We start from the raw sequence: 26,256 nt of genomic DNA, 5'->3' as shown, positions 1-26,256 counted from the left end.
CATCATCGAAGTAGAGTAATACCACGAGAAATGCTACTATTTGGAACAAAACAAAAGGTTAACGAAAGTTGCAAATTGACACACTTACACAGTACTCAAAGTGTTTGTTGAATCTGCAGGTAATTGTTCTCTTGTAATATTTGTCCTTCCCATTAATCGTTTTTACTTTGTGAAGCTTTGTACACAACAGCAAGAGCTTGTGCAACAGTGCAAAGTAGCAGTAGTAGTTCTACACACCTCCACTTATTAATGCATTGCGTGTGCTGCTATTCACTTGTGTGTGAGTGTGATTTTGAGTAGTTTTCTTTACAACTATTTAGCTTTGGTATTCATAATTACATTCTATCCCACTATAGAATCATAACGTTGCGACAAGTTAGCTTATTGTGCCGTATTTTTTAAAGCAAAAGTCGCCTAATTTGTAGGAAATAATTATCTTGCATTGCCAGCTGTAAAACGCTTAATAATGCTAATTAATGTGTAGTAAAAAATTGCTCAAAATTGCGTTCGCTAACGTTTGTCTTGACGAAACTATAATTCATTGCACATGCGTTCGCTGTCTCATTTAAAAAAAGGATCACAGATTTTTGGGAGGGGGGCGCGCAAAGAATTTGCAGACACGAGTATAAACTTTAGCGCTTTAAAAAAGTAATAAAAGTCCCACCAAGCCGCCTCCAATGCAATGGGAGCCGAATGGTGGCTTTTAGATTAATTATTCAGACTATTTTTTCTCCACTCGCCAGCGGGGCGGCACAAGTTCTCCATTGTTAACGCTACCTTTCAACGCTACGGGAAGCGAAAGCGGTGGAGGTGGCCGCGAAAGATCGTCAATGGCACAGCCATGAAACGGGAGTATATCCGACAGCTCCGGGGCAGTCACACTCGCCGCATCGGTCACGTTATCCATGCTGACAACGTCATATATGGAGCTGAACGTGGCAAAATGTCCATCGAAAATGTTGTTCTCCGATTTAGAGGACGTAAGAGAGCTGCAAGGACTGGTGGAAGACGACGACGCCGCATAATGTCGCGTGTCCAACAGCAACAAGTTTGAAGTTGCTTCATCGAATGTGTGTTTCTTGATGGATGAAGGTTTCGTGAAAAATGCTTGTGCTTGGCCCAACTCCGGCGTTTCATTTGTGGGCGTTTCAGCAGCAGCACTCGTGCTACTTGTGCTATCATCCTGACAATGGTGGTAGTTCGGTAGCTGATGTTCCTCCAAGCTACAACAGCTGCTCATGTTAGTAATGCTACTGCAGCAGCTGTCGCCACTGTTGAGTATCGAGTATGGTGGCACCATGGTGCACATCAGTATCGAACAAGCCGGTAGTGCAAGAGAAGGTGTCGTACAACAACTAGAGTCATGCATGCATTGCATGGGATTGCAGGGTTTAGGCGGTTGCTGCTTGATAGTATCTTCGTTGCTATTTGTGTGCATCGACGACGATAGTGATGTTGTCATTGCATTGCATTGCATAGTCGCCGATAAGGACATATTGTTAGGAATACGCTCGTTACAATCTAACACACTGGACATGTACACAGTATCGTGACCACACACAACAACGCTGCTACTGTTTCCGGCGGCGGCGGCGGAAATGAGCTTCGTTATCTCACCACCACCTCCTGCAGCGCAAACCAGCGGAGGAGTATTAACTATGGAAAAAACGGGTTTAGTAACACAGCACGACACAGCGACGGGGACAGATTGATCATCGTACATGAAGCAAACAGATGATTTACCTGAGTCTGCTGCCAACGAGTCTTCAGCTAAACCGCTCTGCTTAACACGTGACAAGGAAGATTTTAGCGTGTCAGTGTGAGGCTGCATCTTGAGGCTGTTGTTGCCTTGCAAAGATATACTATTGGCGATATGAAGTTCCCGAACATTGCATTCATCTGTAATTTTGAAAATAAAATTATTGCATATTTAAACAAATCCTTCAGCTTAAAATGATTTTGTTTGCCTACCACAAGATCTATCCAGGTTATTTTCCTCTTCGTTTGACAATGGACAGCGCATAAAGTTGTCTTCCTGTAGTTCCTCCGGATCGATGAAAGAATCATCAATATTAACCTCATCATCATCATCATTAGGCTCATCATCTTCATCGCAACCGTCATCTTCGTCGTCGTCGTCGTCTTCATCGTCGTCCACCAGCGATAAGCTGTGAGGCGATGTTGAAAGGCCAGTTTGACTAGAGTAAATCTGCCCGTTGTAGTACTTTTCAGGATTTACTTCGTACGTTTCACAGGGCACTATTTGGGCAAAGTTAAACGCTAATGGATTGATATCCTGCATCAACCATTCAGTCCCAATCAACGCTTTCATAGAGATTCGTGTTTTCGGGTTCTTATCGAGCAGCGCAAACAGGACGTACTCCAATTCCGGACTTATCTCCTGTGGTATGATTAGCTCCGACTTTAATGTTTCTTCGATGTCTAGAAATGGGTTCTCGAAAAACATCAGCACGTACAACGTCACTCCTAGGGACCACATTTCTAGCTCAGGTCCAGCGTACTTATTTCCTGCCAGCACCTCGGGGCTGCAATATTCCGTCGTACCGTAGAACGTAGAGAACAGTTTGCCCTCCTGCATGAAGGTGGCCGAACCAAAGTCGATCAGTTTCACGTGAAAATGCTGATCTATGATAATGTTTTCATCCTTGATGTCGCGGTGCAGAATATTTAGCGAGTGCAGGTAATCAACAGCATTGGCAATCTGGCGGAATATATAACATCCCAGCTTTTCCGTTAAAGCCGGCCGACGGTCAATGAACTCGAACAGATCCATTCCCGAGCCGTGCACTTCCATGACGAGTTGGAAAAACTTTTCATTCTCAAACACGTCAAACACGGTCACGATGTTGCGATGTTGCACGTGCGTCAACAAATAAATCTCCATAGGAATATCCTTTTTATCGGCATCAGTGGTGATCATAAAATTGGAGCAAAGCTTTTCCTTCAAAATGAACTTCGATATCACAAGCAGTCGGTCCGAGTTGCGGTAGCTAAGCTTCACATAACCGTATGCGCCTTTGCCTATTTGCTTAATGGTTGTGTAGTGCTTGTTATATTCCCCAAATACCTGCTCTTCCTCGCATTGCGATACCAGAGATACCGAATTTGGCCGACTCTGACCGCCGCTAGCATTCACCGTTGTTGCCGCCGCCGTAGTACTCTTGCCAGCATGTCCCATCGAGTTATCGATCGTGCTAGTGATGCTGTTGAAGGTAAGCGTAACATTTGCATCTTCCAAAACGTTGAAGGACGACTCCGGATCTCGACAAATCCAAATACAATACACCCTCCGACCGCATGGTAGCATCTGACTCGAGATGGTATAAATAATATCTATCACGTTACCATCATGATGAATGGCTTCTCCTCTGTACTTGCCATCAGCGTACGATATTCGTTTGGCAGAGTTGCCGGATCTTTGCCCAAATGCATCGTTAATACCACCGCCACCGGCTGAATGGCGTTTGTGCTGATCAGCAGGAGTGGAAGTAACAATCGTTCCTCCTGCTTTGGAAAGCTCGAACGGTTTCACATATCGTGGTGTTACCATAACAGGTGGCGCACTGGCCGGTGTACTATCTTTAAGCAGTGCCAAATTTATATCTTCCGAAGTGTACAGTGAACTTTTGTTTTCGTTGATGGTGATGTTTTTTGAATTTAACAAATTCATACACAAAGAATTTTCGTTAACAGGCGTTAGCAAATCACATTCATTCACATTTGAATTGTCCTCTGAGGCCAAGACGTGGCATACAGACGACTTGTTAACCGTTTCCCTATCGACGTCTCCTGCTGCTGATGGTGTTGTTGTTGAAGCTATAGTTGTTTGTACTTCCGCTGCTGTTGATACTACTGTTGACCTACTAGCCGAACTAGTTAATACATCAACCGGTAGCGCTGTTGCTGGTAATGTTGAAGTACCGGGCTAAAATAAACAATCAATATTAATTATTATTCTCACCAAAAAAAATTAACGCTCAATGAAATGTTCCACGCACGTACCTTTAAGGCATGACTGTTTTGCGAATTTGTTACATTGGCATAATTTCGATTATTTTCGCTATTGTCCTCTGCATAATATGTGCTTTCGGCCTTTACTTCAGAAGCCTTGCCCGTTGTACTGTTCACACATCTCATATCGAGTGCACTTGAATCTTCTGTAACCGAAACAGCTGGAAGTGGCAATTTACCAGCACCCGCCACCGAATTGTTGTAGGAGCGTTTGCCACTGTGCGAGGCGTTAGTAAAATCAAGACAAACTTGGCGTGGTTCCTTTGCAGGACTAATCGGACCACAAGGGGCTTCATGTTTGCTATCGTTCAATGAATTTGGCAAGAAGTTTCCATCCTTGTTGTTCTCCAGCTCCACGTGGTCTGTCTCTGTTTCAGACTCATCGTTGTCTAGCGAGGAAAGCGTTGCATTGCGGCTTCTCGTGAAGCAATCGCTTTCTTGCCCAAAGTTGGGTATCAACTTAGTGATGTGCTCTCCTATCGTTTTGCTTTGGGGAATGCCAAACATCAGCATCGAGAAATGATGATTGCACGATTCTATCACGGAATTTTCATCGATAACCAATAGACCAGATAAATTTGTGTAAACCCAAATCGTCACCATGTACAACAGTGCGTTTGGATTCGACAAGCCACTGTCAGTGGTATCAGTGGTCCCGGTTCCGGTTTCATGATGTGAGATCAGGAGGCATAACGGAAACGAAACTCCATCCTGTGTTTTGCCAGTAGCCTTTTGTTTTCTGATATGCTTGGCGATCAGGTGACTACTGTCGGCCGTATCTGGCAACTGGATGGCGGGTATTAGCAGTGTTACGTCCATCCCGATGAACTTGTCTACCGAATCCAGTTGAAAGAGCATCAAGGCTTCATTATCACCAGAGATGATGCATCCATTTTGATCTAAAAGCAATTGCGCAACCCTCCTTTCTACAGGTTCGGCCACAGCTAGGCACCGTTTGCCTTCGTTATCGATCTGTCTAACCCACAGCGAAACGGCGACACTTTTGTCCGCATGTTTTGTGCCAAGCTCCACCACTTTTCCACTTAGTATTATCACCGTTCCATCCTCACTGTTAAGCTGACCTTCCGCTAAAGCAGACACGTGCATTTTGTTCTTGCTCAGCAACAAACTAGTGAACTCCATTCCGCACAGCTCCTTCGAATTGTACCCCAGTAGCTCGCAGGCATTACGATTTACGATTAGTATACGCGATGTTTTTGAATCTATTGTAAAGACGGCTTTGTTAGGATTAATGTCGCTCTTTGGAAGTCTACCGATCGATTCAGAAGTGGATGCAACGAAGGAGGTGTTGTATTGTAGCGCTGCTGAACCCGCTTGCGGCGGATAGCATCCACCTTTCGGACGGAAAGCTGTAAAGCGTACACCATTTGAGCCGTCAACGCGAACCCGATCCATGTTGGTTGTTGAATCGCAAGAAAGCAATATCGGGGACACAATTGTGTTGATCTGATTTTGCACTAGTCGAAGATACCTTCTTCGGATACCTACGCTTGGATAGCTTTGGTTTGCTTCGAAAGAATTACAAAATCCGTTGTTTACTCCAGGAACAATAATAGACGTTTGACTGTAAAAATAAAAAGCATTACTAAGGCTGAACAGTACACTAATCATGTAAAGTGATTGCTTACCCTAGCTCATTTAATGGTGTAAATGCATTGTATGGTTTAAGCTGGGATGATTTCGCTTGAGGATAACCATCCCTTGGACGGCACCGACGAAAAAGTGCTTTCTTTTTGCTGGTAGTACAACAATTAACATTTAAGCGTTGCTTCGTTTCCGAGCTAACTTTTGGGGATTTGTGACGCTCAACATCTTTTCTGTTGCTGCTGGCTTGAATACTGGAATAAGAAAGGTGAATAAACAACTATTGACCTATCTGTTTACACTCTTTTTGTGACAAATTTGCTTTGTTAACATTTCCGCTCAGTACGTGTGGAAAACCTTCCTAACACCAACCGTACAAGAACGCAATGACAGTTGATGTTGGATCGGAAATCGATAGGATATATAGTAATACTCTAATGCGCATGCACATGTTGAAGGCACTTTTGTGCTTTGCATTCGATAGAAGGCGTTATAGAACAACTTCTTACCTTTCCATTTTAAAGATGTTAACAGAAAAAAATGATTATGATGAATGATGTTAATGTAAATGCCAATTCACAGCCCCACTGTTGATAAGCACGATCTACTGAAGTATAATAATTACGGCATAAAGTTCCTATATGTACAGCAAAATATAAACTTTGTTACTTTAAATAAAATACAACAAAAATGATTAAAATAGGATTACTCTTTACACAGCCGACTACTATTTTGATAAGAGCGCTGGCTACAAGCAAGTTTTTGCGCCAAAATTCATTTAGCTATCACCGTTGAATCGTAGATTGTCAAATTGTGCTTATGTCAACATGACAATAGTTTGTTTACGGTAAAGATCTCAATCGCTCTCGGAAGCTCTCGGTGAAAATATTTGCAGCATACTAAAACTGATATTTAGATACGGGTTATCGTGCTGTATAAATTTACTTAATTGATAAAGTATTCTTAGGTTCGAACATGATGCCGAATATTCCACCGATCAATTCAAGAGTGTACGTCGGTGGTTTGGGTGATCAAACGAAATTGGAAGAATTTGAGGAACTTTTCAAAGACTTCCAACCCTATCAGGATCTAACATTGCTTCGGGGATTTGGGTTCATACAATTCCACGATGCAACAGCTGCACAAGATGCGATCAACGTAATGAATGGAAAAATGTTCAATGGCCGTAAATTAATGGTAAAAGTTGCAAATGATAACAGAGCAAAGAAAGGACTGCTTCCCCGAGGAAGCACAACAGCAAACTCTTCTGCTACCATTCCGGGCATAGTCCGTGAACGTTCTCCTGTTGATGGTGTTCATTCAATCAATCGAGCATATCATCATGCACAGCAATATAGTGTTGCTAGTTTAAGCAGCATCTACCCGGAAACTCCTATTGGACAAGCCCCGCATCGAGGAGTTGAAAGCAATGATTGTGAAATAATAGTCGTTTCCAAGGAGCTTACGTAGGCATCAACGTATACCCAATACCTTAAACTATTTGGCGTTAATGTTTTTCGTTTGTATTACAGGCCATATGCAGAGAGCATTGAGACACGGCTGAAACGAGCAGGTCTAAGTGTCGATCTGCTGTTTCCAAACAATGATGTGGCCATCGGTAAAGTTCTAGCAAATAGAGCTTCACAGGGAACATTCTATTGCATCGTTATCACTCCTGAAAATCAAGAACGCAACAGTATTACCGTTAACGTATTGTACGGTATTCCGGCAGAGCACCGCAATATGCCTACAGATGATGCCATAAATTTCATAGTAACAAATTTCAACGAAAAAAAAAGAAAAGAAATTGCATCACTTAGCGCTGCCTCCGTTTACCATCGAATAGGCTCAGCAGCTCCACCTCAGCCAGCGCAAGCACAACCTGCTCATCAATTACATGGCAGTGAGCCAATCGAACAAGATAAACATCCGGAAGCTATACAGAATATGATCAATTCATTGGCTGCGAATCGTTCATTAACAGTTCTGCAGTACGAGCGGCTTATAAAGTATTTAACTGAACGAAAAGAACTGCAAATACGTCTTGAGTTGGGAGACGACGTGGATACTAATACTGCAAGCTCGTTGATTCCGCCAAATGTTATTCCTAATGTTGCTGTGCCCAAAACTAAGCAAGAATCAGAGAAAGAACTTCAGAAGAAAATTCTCGACATCATGAACAAACCTTCCATCATAGGTATTGTGAAAGCTAGCACTGGATACGACAGTAGCGCAAATAATGAAAATAAGTTGGATAACAGTCATTTGCCAACTTCATTTCTTCTGCATGACCCAAAAGTTCAGCGCGCATTGGATTCGTTGTTGCAGAATCAACTATTTTCTAACGTTAACATAGGGTATAAAATCTAAACAACGGTCTAAGAAACGTTCTTATAAGCTTGATTTGATGGCATCGAAATATAGGCTAAATATATGGATTGTAAAATATCGTTTTGCATCTACAAATTTCGATTACCAGTAAATTAATTGAAAATTCTTACTTATTTTCCTTACCGAATAAACCGATAGCCAGAATTAAGTAAACTTTCATTTGTTGCTACACACGGGAGTTCAGCAATACAGCGGTTTGATGCGCTGTCAGCGCCAAATGCCGTTTTGTGTCATTCAACGATATATCTTAAACGTAGAGCGCTTACAACTGACAGTTAGCATCAAAGCAAGCGATTGGAGTGGGTTTTACTTCTTTAGTGAAAAAGTTAAAGGTTCATGGTAGAAATCGCAAACCAATGTAAATAAAGATACTTACAGCGTATTCTATCAGAAGAATCAGTGCACCGAAGTTTAATGATACTGTGAGTGTGCCTGCTGATCAGCCATGGTCATCCTGGAAAAATAGCGTTCGACTCTGGGGTAAGCTTGTCGTCTGATGTTAACAAGCGAAAACGCAGCAATAACCAAGAACAACAAGAAGAAAAAACATTGATTGAAAAGTTTTGTAAAGAAAAAACTCAGTGAAGTAACATTCGATAAACAAGAAATAGTTAACCAATAACACTTGAAATTCACACAATTGGTGGTGGTCAGGCTACACACCTAACAGTCAAGCACGTCCAGTAATGCATTTTTCTGTTTACTTGTAACAACGAATGTAGCCTTTGTATTCCTGATGCAATCATTAAATATTTACAGACAATCGGTCGAGCTAAGGATTCTTGGAGCAGAAAAACAAGAAATACGCAAAGGAAGGTCGACAGTCGCGACACAATTTAAAGGCAATGTTCCGGAAGAAAAATTGGGCGTAGTGAACGTGCTGACGGTACAGCTGTTTTTGCATTGGGATTTATGAGATAGGCTTGAAACCAAAGAAGCTGAGTGTGTGATAATCATACGCACTTCGGTCCTCCAGCCATTTGCAACTTAAATCGAGCTACCGAAACGCAAGCAGATTGTGATGATTGTACAAGAACCCGTGCAGGTAACGTATGAAACCCCCACTCGTCATGGACTCAGCCACTTTGTTACATGCGAGGCAATAAGAAACATTTGGTTCTTACTTCACATAGAACTACCACAAAAATGCCACCAATAATGATCTATTTTATATCCTGCTTTCTTCACAGGCCGCGATATGGCACTGCCTAAATCATTACCACTATCAGGACGCTATTTTCCTTGCGGAGAGACTTTATGCAGAGGGTGAGAGAAATTGCTAGTATAGCTAAGTCTATTTGATGTGCCTTACGCGTTTGTATGATTTATATTTCAGTGGAATCCGAAGAAATTACTTTTTTATTAGCTACCTGCTACTATCGTTCAGGACAAAAGCATCTAGCGCACTGGTTACTGTCCAAAAAGAGTGTCCGTTCTACTCAGTGCCGTTTTCTGCTATCAAAATGCGCCTTTGATTTGAAAAAGTAAGCTTTGATCGATCGCTTAAACCCACTCGCTGTCTAATAATATCGATTCCATTGTTATTCACCAGATACTCGGAAGCGGAAAATGCACTGATAAACGAGGATCACCTCAGGCAAAAGCATTTGGATGAGATCGTGAAGGAGTTTGGCGATATTGCTTGCTTCGCGCTGGAATTGGCTTCAAAAATTTGCCAAAAGACTGAACGAGCTAAGCTTGCAAACGACGCCAGTAGGAAGGCCATCAAGTTAAATCCCTTTCTGTGGCAGTCATTTGCTGATTTATGCAACCGTGGAGAAAAACCTGATCCGGATAGTGTATTCCAGCAGCTCACCAGTACCGACGTATTCCAAACCAGCCAGGCCCACCATTATAATTCGATCGTGTGGTTTGGTGGCAATGTTATGTATAACGGTGTTGCCCCACTATCAGATCCTCCCGTTGGGGCAAATGATACTTGCTCCTCGGACCAGCTGATCGGTACAAGTATGGAAAATCCCTGTACTCCGGTTGATCAATGCTTTATGCAAAACCTCAACACACCCCACAAACAGCTCCCTCATGGGGTGATTCCGTCGGGATTGGGAGGAGGATTAGGAGGAAATGCGCCGTACGTTCCACATCAACAGAACAATACTAATGCCTCGTACCTCAACAGTTCCGTTGCATCGATGCGCGTCGGTGGAGGGAATCTCAGCGTGGACGACCAAACGCCTACGCACATTTTTTCGGATAACAATACACCATTCCGTAAGCCGCAGCCGCAGTTCAAGTATCTTTCGGCGATGAGTCCGTCGACTCCTAGCTTCGGTGTGCTGCCGCTCGTGAACACCCCAACCGAACCAATAGCGTTTGTTATGACACCATCACCTCAGTTGGCGGGGTCCTTGGGAACGACACCTGTAGGACAGACTGGATCATCTGCGCTCATACAGCAGCATCAAGGATCACAGTTTTTGCAATACGCTGCTGGCATGCAGCAAACTCCCCAACAAGGAACCGGTATGCTGGGTGACATTGGTGTGATAAGTGGTGATCAGCAGCATGCCGCTCCCAACCGGAAGATTACGCTGTTAAGTAGCAATAAGAAAATGCGTCGCCATCATCACAATAATTTGGGAACCATGGGTAACATCATCAATCGCAAGCACGACTCGCCACATCATCCACAGCAGGCGGCCACAATCCAGCTGCTGCAGCAGCAGAGCACGAACACGAAGCCACCAAGCGTGTTCAGCCAAACCGGAAACCAAATGACTCCTACACCCCGCGCAACTAACACAACCGGGGGAGCGCTCCAGCAGGGCCAAAACGTTCGGCGTAGCTCACGCCTGTTTAGCAACAGTAACTCTGTGAAAGAGAACGCCAAAAGCCCTCAGTTGAATAACAAATTTGTTGCCCCGCGGTCGCCTCCTAGAAGAGCTAAGCAACGAAGTATTTCAAAGACAATTAACAGTGGCGTCACCACGCTGTTGGAAAACGTTCCCGAGAATCGGAAATCGGTGTCCGTGTGTGGGCCGGGAGGAGACGCCCCGGTGAAGGAGAAAATTGAAACTATTACTTCCACTGTCAACGACAGCACAGCCGTACCGTTGTTAAACGAAAAAGTCATTCTAAATAACACCATCAACAGCGCGCAAAAGATGGCCCAGCAAGTGTTGCAGCTAAAGAAGCAAAGTGCCGACGGACTGATGACGCTGTTACGAGAACTAGGCCACGGGTATCTGCGATTACAGAACTACGAATGCGAGAAGGCTATAGAGCACTTTTCGAATGTTCCGTTGCATCACTACGAAAGCAGCTGGGTCAAAAGTATGATAGCTCTGGCCTACCACGAGATGCGCGATTACGAGTCGGCCGTACAAATATTCCACGACATTCACGAACGCGAACCGAACCGGCTACAGTACATGGAGATCTACAGTACGGATCTGTGGCATCTGCAGAAGGATGTCGTGTTATCCTCGCTCGCGCAGGATCTGATGGCACAGGATAAAACATCCGCCATCACGTGGTGTGTGGCAGGCAATTGTTTCTCCGCCCACAAGGAGCACGAAACGGCGATCAAATTTTTTTTCCGTGCAATACAAGTCGAGGAAGATTTTGCCTACAGTTACGCGCTGCTCGGTCACGAACTGGTAATGACGGAAGAGCTCGATAAGGCGCTCTCCATGTACCGGTTGGCTGTATTGCACGACGCCCGGCACTATAATGCGTGGTTCGGCATCGGAACAGTATTCTGCAAGCAGGAACGCCACGAACTAGCTGAGCTGCACTACCGGCGAGCGTTGCAGATCAATCCACGCAACTCCGTCATCATGGTGCACATAGCCGTGATGCAATTCTTCCTGCGCAAGACCGACCAAGCCATACGCACGTTAAATGCGGCTATCGCCCTGGATCCGAAGAATCCTCAGTGCAAGTTCCAGCGCGGCTCGATGTTCTTTATGATGGGGCGGCACCACGAGGCACTCAAAGAGCTAGAAGAGCTGAAGCAAATCGTACCAAAGGAAGCGATGGTCTACTATTTGATGGGCAAAATTCACAAAAAGCTAGGCAATGTCGATCTGGCGCTGATGCATCTCAGCTGGGCCACCGATCTTGGTTCGAAGGGCGCCAACAACCAGATTAAGGATAATTTCGACTCAATCATTCGAACGCAGGAAGGTGATGGCAATAGTCGCGCTGAGGGGGCCGCCTCAGAGTTGAGCAGAACTGGTGACACCGTTGCCGAGGCCGTTGGGGGGTCTGCTGACGGTCTGCCAGCGGTGCCGGGTGATAGTGATGAGATTGACGACAAAATCGTTTCAGTAGAGCATACCGACCCGGAAGCTGGCGGCAGCAGTAGTATTGACCCCGACTATGCACTAGGTTTAGGTCATCTTCTTGGTGCCGACTCTACCGCGGCAGCAAGCATGCGAAATGAGTCGCTAGATATAACAGCAAACAATTTTTACGACAGTGACAGCTACTAGAGGAAAAATAACGTCGTATAGAAGAGCCGCCTTTCAAAACGCAGTCAGTCATGCTAAAGCTGCCGCCCCCCAAACATGCGTGTGATCAAACGTAGAATAATATTCGTGAGGAATGACACATTTTCCTATTTGTTCTATAGCTTTTCTCCATATGTTTTTTTTCTCTTCTCTACCTATCTCAGAAGCTGTGTTTCTAAGTACCCTATGGTTCAGCTAATCACGTATAAGAATTATTCGTTTTTGCGTCTTTTTGTTATTCCAGTTACGCCTAAGTAGCAGTTTATTGCTAAATCATTTTATGGAAACCCACCAAAATAAAAAAAAATAAATAGCAGGAAGCAAAACCCCCAAAATGCTTTGGCTTATCAGCAGGTTATGATGACACCACGAGAGAAACAATAGGCAATATTGTGTATATTTGATCACAAAATGATTGGTGGGAATATTCTCATGACATGTAGTCAAAGAAAATAGTTGATTTTTCTTCAAATTGTACTGTCTTTTAAATCATCCGTAAAAAATTCACATCCGTTACGAATGATATATACAGTTGCTAAGCAGAAAATTAAAAAATAGCATTTTTTTAACGTTCCAACGTTGCTAACCGTGTCGTCAAATATTGCCAACAGCCGATTGTTATCATAGATGTTAAATACTTCACTTTTTCCCTCTATAAATTTTCAATTGAATATTTTGTCCTTATTTGCTGTTAGTTTCCTAATAATACGTCACATAAATAACCATTTTCAAACATCACGCATATTTCGAAAAACGTTTTCGTTTAAAACACATATGCCATAGGGCATAGTCATCCTTTTAAACTCAAGGAAGCATATTTATGTTCGGTGGTTATGAACACCTGAAAAGGTTCCCCATGCAACGGATGAAAGTTTGCTCCGGGCATGCTTTACCCCAGCGCAAGAAAGAAAGAACTTAAAGGAAGAGGCAAACTGAAACGCACCGGTAACGGAAGGTTTTATGGTTTGCACGTGTGCACCAAACTGGAACGAACGAGACACAGGTGAGTGTTAAAAGGTATGAGAAGAAAATAATAAAAAAAAACCCAACAGCAAGGTGCCATAAGAGCATTGCAAAGGTAAGAAGAGACTAAAACCGAAGGGCTAAAAGGTTGTAGTCAATTGGTGCCAAAGTGGGTAGGTTTTTTTTTCCTTTTTCGAGCGAGATGAGATTGAACAAGCAAAACAGGATTCAGGTCAAGCAAGGTCATAGTCATTATTGCCGTTTGAGTTGAGGTTGCATCGGTACGGTACGGTGCGATGTGGCTTAAATTCCTAGAGCCATCGCAAAAGGGTCTTAGCTAAACCTGTCGAAGATCTTTCTGTCGCCAATTGAGCAGACCGACACCGCCCAGAGAAAAGGCGAAACCGCACGTACTGCAATAAAGAGCAACCGGAAGAGCAACCTCGAAAATGGTACCAATTCCCACGGCCGCAAATTCTCATAAGAAACCCAAAAACAGGGCAGGGGTGGGTTTATATGCCGACAACTGACCGTTCACGGAACAGGTAAAGGACATAACACAGATGATAATGTTTCCTTTGCAAGCATTATTTGCTAGCCGAACGTTAGCTTAATGGAAGTGTTTTGAATGCTTCGATTCAACAGGTAAAAGAACCTCCGATAGACACGGTAATTGAGCATGGATTTTAAACTTTAACGGCTAAATGAAATAAACAAGTTTACGCAAATGGGCGTACGGTCCTGTTCACCGATTCCATATATAACCAGCCCACTAAATGCACTAACCCCACCGTATAGTGGCTTTAGTTTCTACTAAATGCTGCTCTTATCAGGCCAACGAATCAAGCATCATAGCTCCTGGGCCTTCAACGTAAACGACCGGTTCATCCCTGGCAGAATTCCGATATGTCTAACAACAAGTGAGCGTTTATACATTGGCCCGCTTATCAGCCATGAGCCGCAGGCCATGAGAATACAAACAAACACCCCGAAATAGTCGGAAAACGGGACTAAAGCACAGCATATGTGACCGCTGGGAGGGTGTATCAATGAAGCGCTCTCTCGTGTGAGTCCACCGGATCATCCGCTAACCGCGGCACCATAAACCTGCATGTTCCAGGGACCGCGTATTATCGCGGTACACAGGGCGTGCATCGTGTTTCCGACGTGGACATGGTTCTCACCGTCATTGGTGTACCGTTTAAGCGTCCCGTACGGCCTCGCGACTACACACGCTCGTCGACACACGCAGCCCTTCTCTCGCGGGAGGACGATCAATTGTGTCAAATTGTTTCTATTTTGAGGTGTGGTATTAATTTAAAACAAAAGTGTCATTCCTTTGCGCTGTGCCGTGTGTCCGCGCGGCACTCTTGCCGGAGCCCCCAATCGACCGATTGCAAGTAGTGCCGGGTGTGAGTGAGTGAGTCGTGAAATTTGCGAATGTGTCGCAACGGCATGTGGTGGCAGCAGATCGTCCTACTGCTGTTGTGGGTCCAGGCGGACATTGGAACGGACGTGCGGGCCCTGACCCAGCTGCGCTTTCCGTTCAGCCACACCAACTTCAGCCTTAGCCTGTACAAGGTTCGTACAAGAGGGCGCTGATTCGAAGCCTGGGGGTATTTGTTTTAATAATGATCCTATCTCCCTCTGTGTTCCACCAGGCAGCCTTCAATCCGGAGCAGAACGTGGTCGTGGCTCCGTTTACGCTGCAAAACAGCATCTCGATGCTGTACTCGATCGCCACCGGAACCACACGCGATCGGTTGCGGGAAGTGTTTGCGCTTCCGGCCAACTTCACCGAGTTCATCGTTAATCAGAAGCTGCTGCATTACACGCTCAGTGACGCCGGTGGTTCGGAGGGTTTCCGCATGAAGAACCGCATCATCGTGAACGGGTTCCGGGAGGTGGACGGGCGTATGCGTGACATCATGCACGAGGACCTGGGCACGGTGTTGATGTATTTCGATTTTAGCCAGCGTGAGGGTGTCGTCCGGCGAGCGAATCACTTCCTTAGCATGCGCACCAACGGGCTGATCCGGGATACAGTGTTTTTGGGTGACGTGCCACGCCAGCTGCAGTTGATTCAGCTTAGTGCCGGGTCCTTCCGGACGCCGTTTGCGAGTGGGTTCGATGCGCGGAATACGATGGCGCGTGACTTCCGCAGCGGGTGGATCGAGAAGCTGTACCAGACGACGACGATGTTTAAGGAGGGCGAGTTCCGGTTCGCCCGTATCCCGGAGCTTGAGATCGAGGTGCTGGAGTTGCCGTTTCAGGCTCGCAGCGATACGGTGCTTTGGATTATGCTGCCCGATCGGGACGCCGGGTTGGAGCGCATCGTGAAGGCACTGGAACCGGAGCACTTCGATGCGATTCAGGCACACTTTACGATGAAACGGGCCGATATCGTGGTGCCGGTGTTCGCCATCAAGACCGAGTTCAATGCGACGGACTTCCTGCGGGACACCATTGGGTTGGAGGCGTTGTTTCGGTTGCGGGAGTTGCGGTTCTTCGACGATCATGACTCAGCGCTGGATGGTGTGATGCACCGGGCTGCAATTTCCGTCCACGAGCGGTCGACCGAGGCGGGGAGTGTTGCGACGGTGCACAGTTTCAGCAAACGCAATGCACCGGTTCCGTACCATCAGTTCTACGTTGGGCGGTCGTTTTTATTTGCGCTTGTGAAGCGTTCCTCCAAGCAGCTGCTTTTCATCGGCCATCTTTACAAGCCGCATGATCTGGTCGAGGTTTGACGTTTCCAGCGACTTTGCGATGGGGCGCCCTAATACTAACACGTGAATGTAGCGGTGCCTTCATCTAGTAGGCGTTGGTGCACGCCTGCTTCGAATCCGAAAAGTACCCATGTGCCAACCATTAATTTATGTACTCATATAGCTAACGAATGCTCCCGATAAAACGAATATTCATTGAGTTAAGTTTCATTGGTGTTTATGGCCTTCCGGCACATGCTAATTTTACGCGATCATTGATCTATGACAAACACGCAACGGCGCACCACAGGCACAAGCGTGCTGCATCCCGAGAGACACGGTCATATGTTTGGGGTTTTGCGAAACGAAATCTCTCGTTCTCTGCCATCGCTCGAATCACACGCTTTCCAGAGATGCATGAAAAAAAAATGCATAAACGAAACGAACGCGGTTGGGGACTACCGCACACACACACACGCTCGCAAACTCTCGCAAAACCGGCCAGCCTTGGGTCTCTTTTTCGGGCGCCCTCGCCTGGGAGTTTGTTTTGGTTGGCAAAGCCGGTTAGTACTGTGGTTTCGCGAGTGTTTTCATTGCGTTTCCGACGGAAAGCACAAAAATGGCATGGGCGGCACTGTTGGCCAGTTGCGTGACAATCGATACACCCCCAGGTAGGCGCGGAGTGCCGCGGTGTTTGCGGCCCCAACAACAAACGTGTGCTAGTCGTAGACTCACCTGCATTGTGCACAATTCCACAGATCCAACGACGGACGATGCGATTGTTGACGCAAACGTCAAATTCACTCTCGAGTATTTTAAGGTGCGTAGATGCGCTTCACGTTATCACTTTCTCACCAAGCGCAACACTGTTCTTTCGCTCTCTTTCGCTCTCTCGTTGTCCCTTGCTTATTTATAACCTAGCTTTTATGCGCACACACGTAGCTCATTTTTTGTTGACGTTCGTTTCACTCTTTTCACTTTTCACGGTCGCCTCGGTCATCCACGCCGGTTCTCTCTCTCCCCCCCCACCCGCCCCCACACCCATTAGGCAAGCTACGATGAGCGGAACAACTATGTCGCGTCACCCTACCACGTCCGGTTAGCACTGTCCATGTTCTACCCGTTGGCCGGTGCGGCGGTGCAGGAGGACTTCCGTATCGCGTTCGGCTTACCGGATGACACGGACACCACGGTGGAGCAACAAATTCGACTGGCCCGGCGGATGAACGAAACGGACGGCCGCTGCCTGAAGGCGCTCTCGTTCGTGTTGGTGGAACAATCGCTTCAGCTTGACGCAAACTTCGAGCGTTTGTTTATGCACACCTACGACACCACGCTCGAGCCGGTCGATCTCACCGATGACATCCCGTCGGCGGCCGCCGTCAATTCCTTCTACCGCATGGCGAACACCGAGATCGACGATTTCATCTGCGAGGGAGACGTTTTTTCCCTCGATCCCTGCTTCAAGCTGATGCTGTTCAGTGGCGTGTCCGTGCTGTCGCCGTTAAGCGTTCGTTTCCGGGCAACCGAGACCACGTTGGGGTGCTTCCGGTTCGTGAACGCACCGGAAAAGCGGGTGCCAATAATGCGCACAACGGCCACAATTCGCCGGTGCCTTCATAATGAGCTGCGTTGCGCCGTGGTGGACATTCCGTTCGATGAACCGAGCGGGTTGTCTCTGTTGTTGTTGCTGCCCAATGAAGGCACGGAACTGCGGCAGGTTGTCAGCACCCTGACCAGCAAGCATTTGGAGCAAATTGACGAGTATTTACAACCCACCCTCACCGAGCTGCGGTTGCCGGTGTTTTTCGTGCGAGAAAAAACCGACACGAAAACGATCCTGGGAAAGCTCGGCTATGGTGGGGTTTTTGAGATCGCCGATTTGCGCATTTTCCGCGATCAACCACGCACGTGTTTGAGTGGGTTTTTTCAGCACTGTTACCTTGCGATCGGGGATGGCGCTGAAGGTGGAATACCAGCGGAAGAGCCAGCAGCGGAACCGACACATAAGTTCCATGCCGATCGGCCGTTTATGTTTGCTGTGCGACGGATGGCGGATCGAAACATCCTGCAAATAGGGCACTACTCGAGGTATATTGATCCCGACGAGCAATTTTAAAACCCACAACGCATGATGCATATGTAATGTAGGGCAATAAAATGGTGGTCAAAAAAATGGTCGTCATGCTGTTATGATTTCAACCTACGTACGTGTCGTCTGCATGTGGTGTTCCCGTTCATTGCTGCACCAAAGGAAAGAAGAAAAGCAAAAAAAACTCCACATCGAAGGATACTCTCACGGGTCCGTTCGACCCAACGGTCGTTTGAACGCACCTGAATATCATCACCCTTCGCAGCCGGTGGTCTTAGCTTCTTGTTCAGTTCCCAGGCTGCTTGCAGAACGGAAGTTAATCTACATATTTCGCGTTTACGAGGGCGCGACAGGTGCCTTAGGAAAAACGGTCGGCTCGAGTCGGCTCTTCCAATGTCGATTGAGCGATCGCAACGCGCCAGCCCGCAGTCATTAGCTCAGGATGGGTGGTGTTGAACCCCCTACACGCTCTTGAACGCCTGGAAGCAGCCAAATTCCTGGCATTTGCACGACGGCAGATGCCGATCAACACACGCGGATTCGAGGGGACAAAACCGGCGACATGTGTTTCATAGAACCGTTGCTGAACCGCGTACAGGGTTCTCTTTTTCGCTTCAATTTGCCGGCACCTAATGGGATTGGCTTTCGGCGGCGATATAGACTCGGGCAAATCCACCCGGGTTAGTCTCAATCACCATTCCCAAGTTCGCACCCTTCATTTCCCGCGCGCATCATCATCAGTTTTCCGGGAGGTTTTCGGCTCTCGCAACACAAGGGTTAATCGCTAACGAGATGCCCAACACGGACACGCACAAGAACAGCCGCCCGAAGAAGGGACGACCGCGTGTTCATAAAACTGCGACACTTCGGCCCTTTTGCTAACGAAAAACGCTGCACCGGAACAGCTGACAGTGGTCTCGTGAGAACGCATTTCCCCGCCACCGTTAGCATGCACACCCCACGGTGCACATCCGTTACGGTGTGCTAGGTTGGCCACACCCGGCCCTGTTTCAGCTGGCAGTCGGGCTCGCTAGGACGTAACCACACACCTTTTGATACCCGGGACTCATTGAGGAGCGGCTGCATGGGCATGAAAACTCACCCCGGAAAGCGGAAAAGCGAGCCAAACGCCACCATTGCGCAAGCTTTACTTCTTTTTTTTTGTTTTTGGTCGGCCAGTTTTATGGGCTAATTTAAACTAACTTCCAAGCAGCTCTCAGCTGTGTGGAGATTCGATGCAATCAAAGTGGGATACGGGGACACGTTTTGCGCGCGATTTGAATTTGGTGTAACTGTCGAATCAAAGTAGGCGCCATATGTCGCGCGTTTGCTATCTTCCCGTGCGCGTAAGGCCAGGTGTCGCCGTTGTATTAATTCGTGCGAAAGATTCCCCTGGGGTCTCTAGGATTGCTGGCCGGGGCAACAGCAACAGCAGCAACGACAACAGCAGTTGCAGCATGTGCGCGCGCAACGCCAGTTGTTGTGGCTAAACGAATGCAATTAGCATCTGCGCTCGTCGTTCGTTTTTCCCCTCGAGACTTGAGAGCAAACCTACCACAACAGCTCGCTCGTCGGCTAGATGCGGAAAATGGGCGCGCGTTTGTGTGTGTGCATTATTTGTCTAAATATTCTATGGTTGATTGTTTCATTCTCCAGCATGACAGAAAAAAACCTAATAGACACCAAGGACTATTTCAACACCTGTAAGCAAGCGACGAAAACGAATATTTTGAATTGGTTTCTTGGGAAAGCTTGAATCAAAGTCCGTCCTTTTCTGGCATACTTTGATCGGAATATTTATAACACATAATGGATGCAAGAAAGTGAAATCCTGTTAAAATGAATTCATTAATTTTGCTCTTCTTGGTCTGGATAACATCCTTTTGATTGTACGCTTCCGAAACAAGGCAAATGCTTTTCACAATACCGACATTCCCATTAATAATTTATCTACAGCAATACAGCTGCGTTTTTTTAAACTTTTTTATATAGAAATGACAATACCTTATTTTATAGAGGCTGTATGCCGTGAAACTAAACATCATATGCTCGTCTAACAGATCAATCACGATATGCTAGTGCTGTGACGAAGAGTAAAGAATTCGACGATTTCTGGCTACATGATGAATTCTGCTCCAAGCGCTGGAAGATCGCTTCAAAACAGCTCTTCCGAGGGCGGTGCATCTCGGCGGGCCTGAAATCTGGACCGTTGGCCCCACGAAACGCCCATCAGGATTAACCCAAGGGCCCTCTCCATTTGCCCGTCACGCTACAAGAAGGATGAAAAAGAGAAACGCAGGAAAACCGGCGACGAACCACACTGGATGTTCCCGGTTTTCTTGCAACCCCCCAAAACCAGTTTGACAACTTTTAATGGGACGGGCGGGAGCGTGAGTAACTCCAGAACGCGGCTGCATTCCTCCGTCGATAAACTTTCGGGCTGTTTGCTGAAAGCAAACTACACCCCAGCAACCGGGATGATGCATATATTTACACCCTGTTCTAGGCGTGGGTAACCCCAAACTCAACGTTGATGCCGTGGTGCTGTCCGCACGGTCCGGCTTGAGCCTAAAAGTGTTCATAATTTCGATTCGTCGGCGTACACGTACGTTCCTCGATTTCCCGCCAGTTCGAAATGAAACCAATAATGCGCACACGTGCCTTAATGCCGCCACGTGTCGTATTGTCTAGATAAATGTAGAAGGGTACCGTATCTCGAGCCGGATGCATTGATATCGGAACTGCTTCTGGAGGACGCATGTATTTAACAGAGGGACTGGACTGGGGGGCGAGTTCACCCAACAACAACCACGCGGCTTCGTGTGATTGTGTGCGCGGGACCATTTTTTTCTCCCCGAAACATATTTTTTCCCATGCACCGAACGGGCCGACCGCTTTCGAAGGCCAAAATCTGCTACCTTTTGGGCAAGGATTCCCACAGGAACGCTTGCAGCTGCACAAATTTCGCACCGCGGATACGTGGGAATTGGGGAGAGAGAGACAAAAAAACCCATCGGGACGACGGGATGTGTGGCACAGCAGGAAACATAAAAAAACAGGAGAGAAAGCGAGGGAAATACACGGAACGGGGAAAATAAACGTAAATCCAGCGCGCTTCAGCGATACGGGCATGAGGAATGTGTGTGTTTTTTGTCTTCTTCGTAATAGTTATTGTAATCAGTGCGTGTTGATTATCATTTAAGGCGTCGAAGACTAGCTGTGGATGAGTGCGTTGTATTAAACGCATTGCTTATCTCATAAACCTCTTCATAATGCTTTGAAAAAATATCAGCGATAAGTTATTTTGAACCCACTTATCTTTATCATACCACCAAAAATATTTTAACCCGATTTGACTACTTTTTAAATACTTTTATGCTACTTTGTGGAGAAAAGTTTCTGTACACCTTCAAAAAAAGATTGCCCTAGAGAGGGTAGTTTGGCAGGTTCCACCGAGATTTGAACTCGGATCGCAGGATTCAGAGTCCTGAGTGCTAACCGTTACACCATGGAACCGCGTTGGCGGCCGTTCACTTGTCTCAAAAAAAGAACTAGCCCTAGGTTTGGCTTCGGTGATCGCACTCTGCACCACCTTCCCAGGTATGTTTTCTCTCCCGTCTCTCTCTCTCTCTCTCTCCCGTCACCTTCCACGCCCACAATCCACCATTCGATCCTCCGTGATCGTGCATGCGTGGATGAGCCAACCGCTTCGATCATGCTCTCACGGTGGCTTCTCTGTTGCACATTGCCATGGCTACCGCATGCGCAGCGGGAAATGTGGCCGTGAGAACGAAAATGAATGAAAAAAACAAGGTAACATAATTGGTGTGCAGCTTCCCGCCCCGGGTGTTTCCTGATTAAGAGCTTCTTTGCTTTTTAATGAGAGAAGAATGTTTTGTGCTATCGTTCGCGTGGGTTGTGAAACGTTTTAGCATGTTGGGCAGTTTTTTATTGTTCCCAAATCCCAGCCGAATTCCAATTAGAGGTTTGTGAGCAACTAATTTAAACGAATTTTGTTCCAAATTTAACGATATGACCATCGGACGGGTAATATAGTTAATGCAGTCCTTTTAATTCGAATTACTTAACACAAGGATGAGAAACGTAGACTAATCTCAATGTCGATCTCACAAGGTTTAGCAGAGACTCTCGCACACCTGAACAACGAAGGGTTCATCCTACTTGAGGATTTGCCGTGAGGTACGCTTGGTCATTCAGGTGCATTCAAACATGCATTCATCAAGAGCGTCGAATTTCTACGTCAAGTACTACCGTTCCCATAGCTCATGTTCATGTGCTTATCACCAGCGTCTAGCGTGACAAATTAGGATATTTTACAAACCGGTTTCGCAGGTACAGACAGCTCAGAGTTGTAAAATGTTATTTTCTAACAAAAAAAAAGCTTGTTGCAAGTAACAGAAAGATGATAATATTTTGAACTACCTGCACGCCGTGGCGAACCAGAAAAGGCCCACACGGGGCATTTAAAAATGGAAAAAATTGTAAATCATCGAGCATTGAATGCGCTGAGCTAAAAATGCTCCGGCGTTGTTGAGAGATTGTGAGATGGAAAACCCTTCAAAGCATATAAACATCTTTGCAGGGTGAAACGCTCCCAATTGGTGCGGGTGCGTGACTGCGACAGGCGCCAACGGACGCATGCACTGGTGGAAAAGAGACAGCACAAATGCACGAAGTGAGACAGAACCAGCCGAAGACGGATACGAGGACCACCGCCTCAACGGGCAAAATCACGGTCGAGCAGCGGTTGAGCAACGGTTGAGCAGGCGACTTTGCTCGACCGCGCGATCGGGAAAAACGAGCGCCTTCGTGCCTTTTCGGGTTGCTTTCGGTACGTTTTTTCTAGTTCGGTGGTTTTTCTTTCATTCGCCCTTCCCCGCATTCTAGAGAAATCGACCCGCTCTCTCTCTCCTTAAGCCAAACACATGCAGTTTTGGGTTATGCGTAGTGTTTACGTTTATTCATTTTCTTCCTGCATGGTTTACACACGTGAGGTTATTCCACAGGCTTGAATGCAACGGCGGCGTCATTGAGACGGCTTCAAATTTGCTAGGTAGCACGGTAGCACAACTGTAGCCCAGCGTTTGTAGATATCGTTCAGCGGCATTTGAATGTGCGGTATGCATCAAATTCTATCTTAGGCAGTCTTCTTAAACAGCATATGCGGCGAAAAAATTGATTTGATGTGTGTTGATTTTTTTTGATTGATTTTTTCCTCTCATCGCGTAGAAGCCAACATATAATCAGAAAACATGGATTAGAAGATGCAATCTTATGTTTAAGAACAATACTTATAAGCTTACCTCTGTAGTTTAACCCAAAAACGACAAGTCCTCAAGAACAACACTTTCACACTGCGGGGGTTGGTCTAGACTGAAAATTCTCTAAGTCCCCTTCGCTGGCGCGTCATTTAACCACCAAATGTGGAAGCACGCGCACACTCTGACAAAACAGCCTGCGCTGTTGCACACATGCAAACCAAAACGGGTCGAGCAATGAATTTATGCTCAACACATGCTCAATTTCCAGTTCGGCTAGCGTTGTGAAAGCGAGAAGCAGATAGGACCGAGCTTTTGTCTCTTTCTGGCTACCAGAGATCTTCGCCAAAATGCTTCCTGGGGCAGCGCCGCGGATGAGTCCCGAGCAAAACCGCGTAAGGGAAAAAGAACTCTCCCTCTGAGGGCTGGACCAAAGGGAATTATAGAACAGGGTGTTCTGTCTTTGTTGATCGCTCTGCCGGGACGCACGCGAGTTTTTCGTGGCCTGTAGTGTTTGGAAGGAATTGTTCTACTGGTGATACGGTGATAGTGAACGAGGAGTTGAGCTAGTGAAAGAAAAGGAGTTAAACGAGAAGGTGTGTCTGAAGCTGTGAAAGGGAAAGTTTCATCAAAACAGTTGCTAGTTCTGTGGCTACGAGTAAACCTACAGAAAAAAAGGAAACAGTTGTGTGTCCTCACACGCGCAACGAGTGCATTTTAAAACGTTCTCTGGTGGAGGTCTGAAAAAGAAAAAAACCATGAAAGCCCTTACTGGCATGTGCCCGAACAGTGCAGGTGCAGGCGCGTCGCTGACGGCAATTGCAACCGGTCGGGTGCAGCGCCATCGCGAAGGTGAAAATGACGAAATCAAGCTGTACCTTTCAAAGCTGCGGGAGCTGGTCCCGTCGATGCCGAAGAACCGCAAGCTGACAAAGCTCGAAGTGATACAGAACGTCATCGATTACATCTGCGATCTGCAGAATGCGCTTAATTCGCATCCGTCCGCCAACAGCTTCGATCCGTTGGTTGCTTTGCAGCAACATCAGCAACCCATCGGTTATACGGCGATGGTGGAACCAATCGATACGGCCACATCGGCAGCATCCCGGCAGCCATTGGGTGTTCGAGCAGCACCTAACACAATCTTACCGAGTGGAGGCAACAATACGGGCGGATCATTCCTCGGTGTTATCGGCGATGGACAGCAACAGCCTTGGTAAGGGGTGGTTTATACAGTCTACACAGTTGTGTGCTTGGAAACGTACGATTTAGACTTGGATGATTAGAATACATGCGTGTTGTGCCGATTAGTCAATGGTGATTAATTCAATCACCTAGTGCAAGTTGCATTATACCATGGCCAATCCAGCTCTTTTTTGTTTTTAATACAGTGAATTAAAGGTTAATTCTCGAATGATACATTAGTACAGCCAACGAATGGTTAATCTTTATTATAATTGATTAGTTTTATTTCGGAAACCTTGAGCCGTAAACATATTTGTTATAACCCCACAACCCGCAACCTGTTCTAACTATTTATACATATATTATTTTCTCCTCCGACAGATGGTGTAGTGAAGTTGTTAGTCATCCACTGGAAAATTACCTCTCGCACAGGCTTATTGCCGTGGATACTGCTGATTGAAGACACACTCGACGACGTACGGGATAGGGCACCCCCCACGTGCATCCAAAAGAACGCTGCACACGATCAGGACGAGAAGTCCAAATGGAAAAAAAAATAGATCCGAAACTGTCGGGATTGTCACCAGTGTATGTTGGGCTGTCTACGGTACCTGAATGGGAGTTAGACGACGTAGCGATATCCAAAACATGCCGCATAAAGCCGGCGCATTTGAGCGCCATTCCGCGATTTGTGCCGAACCTGTGCAATATAATCGAAGTCAACCTAGAATGCTAAAAGCCGGAAAAAACGAACGAAACTGGGAACGAAATGAGCGAAACTGTTTTTGGAGCAGAGTGGGATCTGAATTCGCGGACACTGGAATATGCGTTCAGGAAAACCCATCAAGGCTGCATCAGCGCTCTTCCTATTATACGTTGTGAGATTGGTTGATAGAATGTGTGGAAAAAAAAAACATAGTTTAAAAAAAATCAACTTTCAATGTGTTACCAATTCTATAATAAGAAACATCCAAACTAAGTTGAACCAACCGTTAACTATTTATTTGTTAATGCCACCAAAGCTGTTAACTTCTTCCTTCTATTTCGCTACGTCTATGATTTGGTTCTTCAACCGCACCAGGGATCTTTAAACTATGGTCCGTGGGTTATATACGATCAGCGAAGGTCTAAGAGGCCCTCGGACATTTTGAACAAGCTTAATATTGAATTGATGAAATATAACAGGTTTCGGCATGCTGTCAAGCAGAACCAGAAACATCGCTACCTGTTTTAATTATTGCTTTACCACATAGCAAGCCATGGAAACATAGTAAACCATGGGTATCTTTGATATGAAATTTTGGTGTCAACTAAATTCGTTACCCCAAGACCAAATAGTTTAAAGCCCCTGATCTACACAATTTTGCTTTCTGTTTTTGTTCAATGTTTTTCTCTTCTTCTTTGAATTGTTTTTTGATGTTTCGGCAAAAAAGACCACGACATAATTGCTCTATTTGCTCGTTTATATTTCTATATTTATTCCATTCATGGTTGCTTATCTAACGCTGCAGTAAACAAATGTGTAA

The 26,256-nt window shown here is 46.1% G+C and overlaps 6 protein-coding genes and 1 non-coding gene across 7 annotated transcripts; 5 read left to right on the top strand and 2 right to left on the bottom strand.

Moving 5' to 3' along the window:
* Nucleotides 1-721: 721 nt before the first annotated feature.
* Nucleotides 722-6,154, bottom strand: LOC128724492 (serine/threonine-protein kinase pakF). The gene is made up of 7 exons (XM_053818217.1): nucleotides 6,147-6,154; nucleotides 5,682-5,891; nucleotides 4,024-5,617; nucleotides 3,886-3,946; nucleotides 1,972-3,837; nucleotides 1,744-1,899; nucleotides 722-1,656 (listed from the first exon to the last, which is right to left on the bottom strand). Exons 1-7 carry the CDS (start codon nucleotides 6,152-6,154, stop codon nucleotides 722-724), a joined length of 4,830 nt encoding a protein of 1,609 aa, XP_053674192.1.
* A 461-nt stretch (nucleotides 6,155-6,615) lies between these two features.
* On the top strand, nucleotides 6,616-8,015 carry LOC128726539 (nuclear receptor coactivator 5). Its single transcript, XM_053820354.1, has 2 exons — nucleotides 6,616-7,103; nucleotides 7,170-8,015. Exons 1-2 carry the CDS (start codon nucleotides 6,616-6,618, stop codon nucleotides 8,005-8,007), a joined length of 1,326 nt encoding a protein of 441 aa, XP_053676329.1. The 3' UTR covers nucleotides 8,008-8,015.
* A 1,034-nt stretch (nucleotides 8,016-9,049) lies between these two features.
* Nucleotides 9,050-12,820, top strand: LOC128723463 (cell division cycle protein 27 homolog). The gene is made up of 4 exons (XM_053817207.1): nucleotides 9,050-9,073; nucleotides 9,219-9,294; nucleotides 9,365-9,512; nucleotides 9,581-12,820. The coding sequence occupies exons 1-4, from the start codon at nucleotides 9,050-9,052 to the stop codon at nucleotides 12,483-12,485; spliced, it is 3,153 nt and encodes a 1,050-aa protein (XP_053673182.1). The 3' UTR covers nucleotides 12,486-12,820.
* A 2,101-nt stretch (nucleotides 12,821-14,921) lies between these two features.
* LOC128725167 (leukocyte elastase inhibitor-like) lies at nucleotides 14,922-16,216 on the top strand. Its single transcript, XM_053818890.1, has 2 exons — nucleotides 14,922-15,047; nucleotides 15,128-16,216. The coding sequence occupies exons 1-2, from the start codon at nucleotides 14,922-14,924 to the stop codon at nucleotides 16,214-16,216; spliced, it is 1,215 nt and encodes a 404-aa protein (XP_053674865.1).
* Nucleotides 16,217-16,793: 577 nt separating this feature from the next.
* Nucleotides 16,794-18,320, top strand: LOC128724491 (serpin B5-like). The gene is made up of 3 exons (XM_053818216.1): nucleotides 16,794-16,845; nucleotides 16,933-16,994; nucleotides 17,223-18,320. Exons 1-3 carry the CDS (start codon nucleotides 16,794-16,796, stop codon nucleotides 18,291-18,293), a joined length of 1,185 nt encoding a protein of 394 aa, XP_053674191.1. The 3' UTR covers nucleotides 18,294-18,320.
* A 3,390-nt stretch (nucleotides 18,321-21,710) lies between these two features.
* Trnaq-cug (transfer RNA glutamine (anticodon CUG)) lies at nucleotides 21,711-21,782 on the bottom strand. Its single transcript has one exon. It is a non-coding gene; the product is annotated as a tRNA-Gln (tRNA).
* A 2,393-nt stretch (nucleotides 21,783-24,175) lies between these two features.
* LOC128724490 (protein extra-macrochaetae-like) lies at nucleotides 24,176-24,741 on the top strand (the record flags this gene model as incomplete). The annotated part of the gene is made up of 1 exon (XM_053818214.1): nucleotides 24,176-24,741. A coding segment is annotated over exon 1 (438 nt), but the record flags the coding sequence as incomplete, so codon positions are not given.
* Between the last annotated feature and the right edge of the window lie 1,515 nt (nucleotides 24,742-26,256).

The sequence above is a fragment of the Anopheles nili genome, chromosome 3 (assembly GCF_943737925.1).
Source record: "Anopheles nili chromosome 3, idAnoNiliSN_F5_01, whole genome shotgun sequence".
NCBI lineage: Eukaryota > Metazoa > Arthropoda > Insecta > Diptera > Culicidae > Anopheles > Anopheles nili.
The sequence above is the reverse complement of the archived record's forward strand: the minus strand, read 5'-3'. Positions and strand labels throughout refer to the sequence as shown.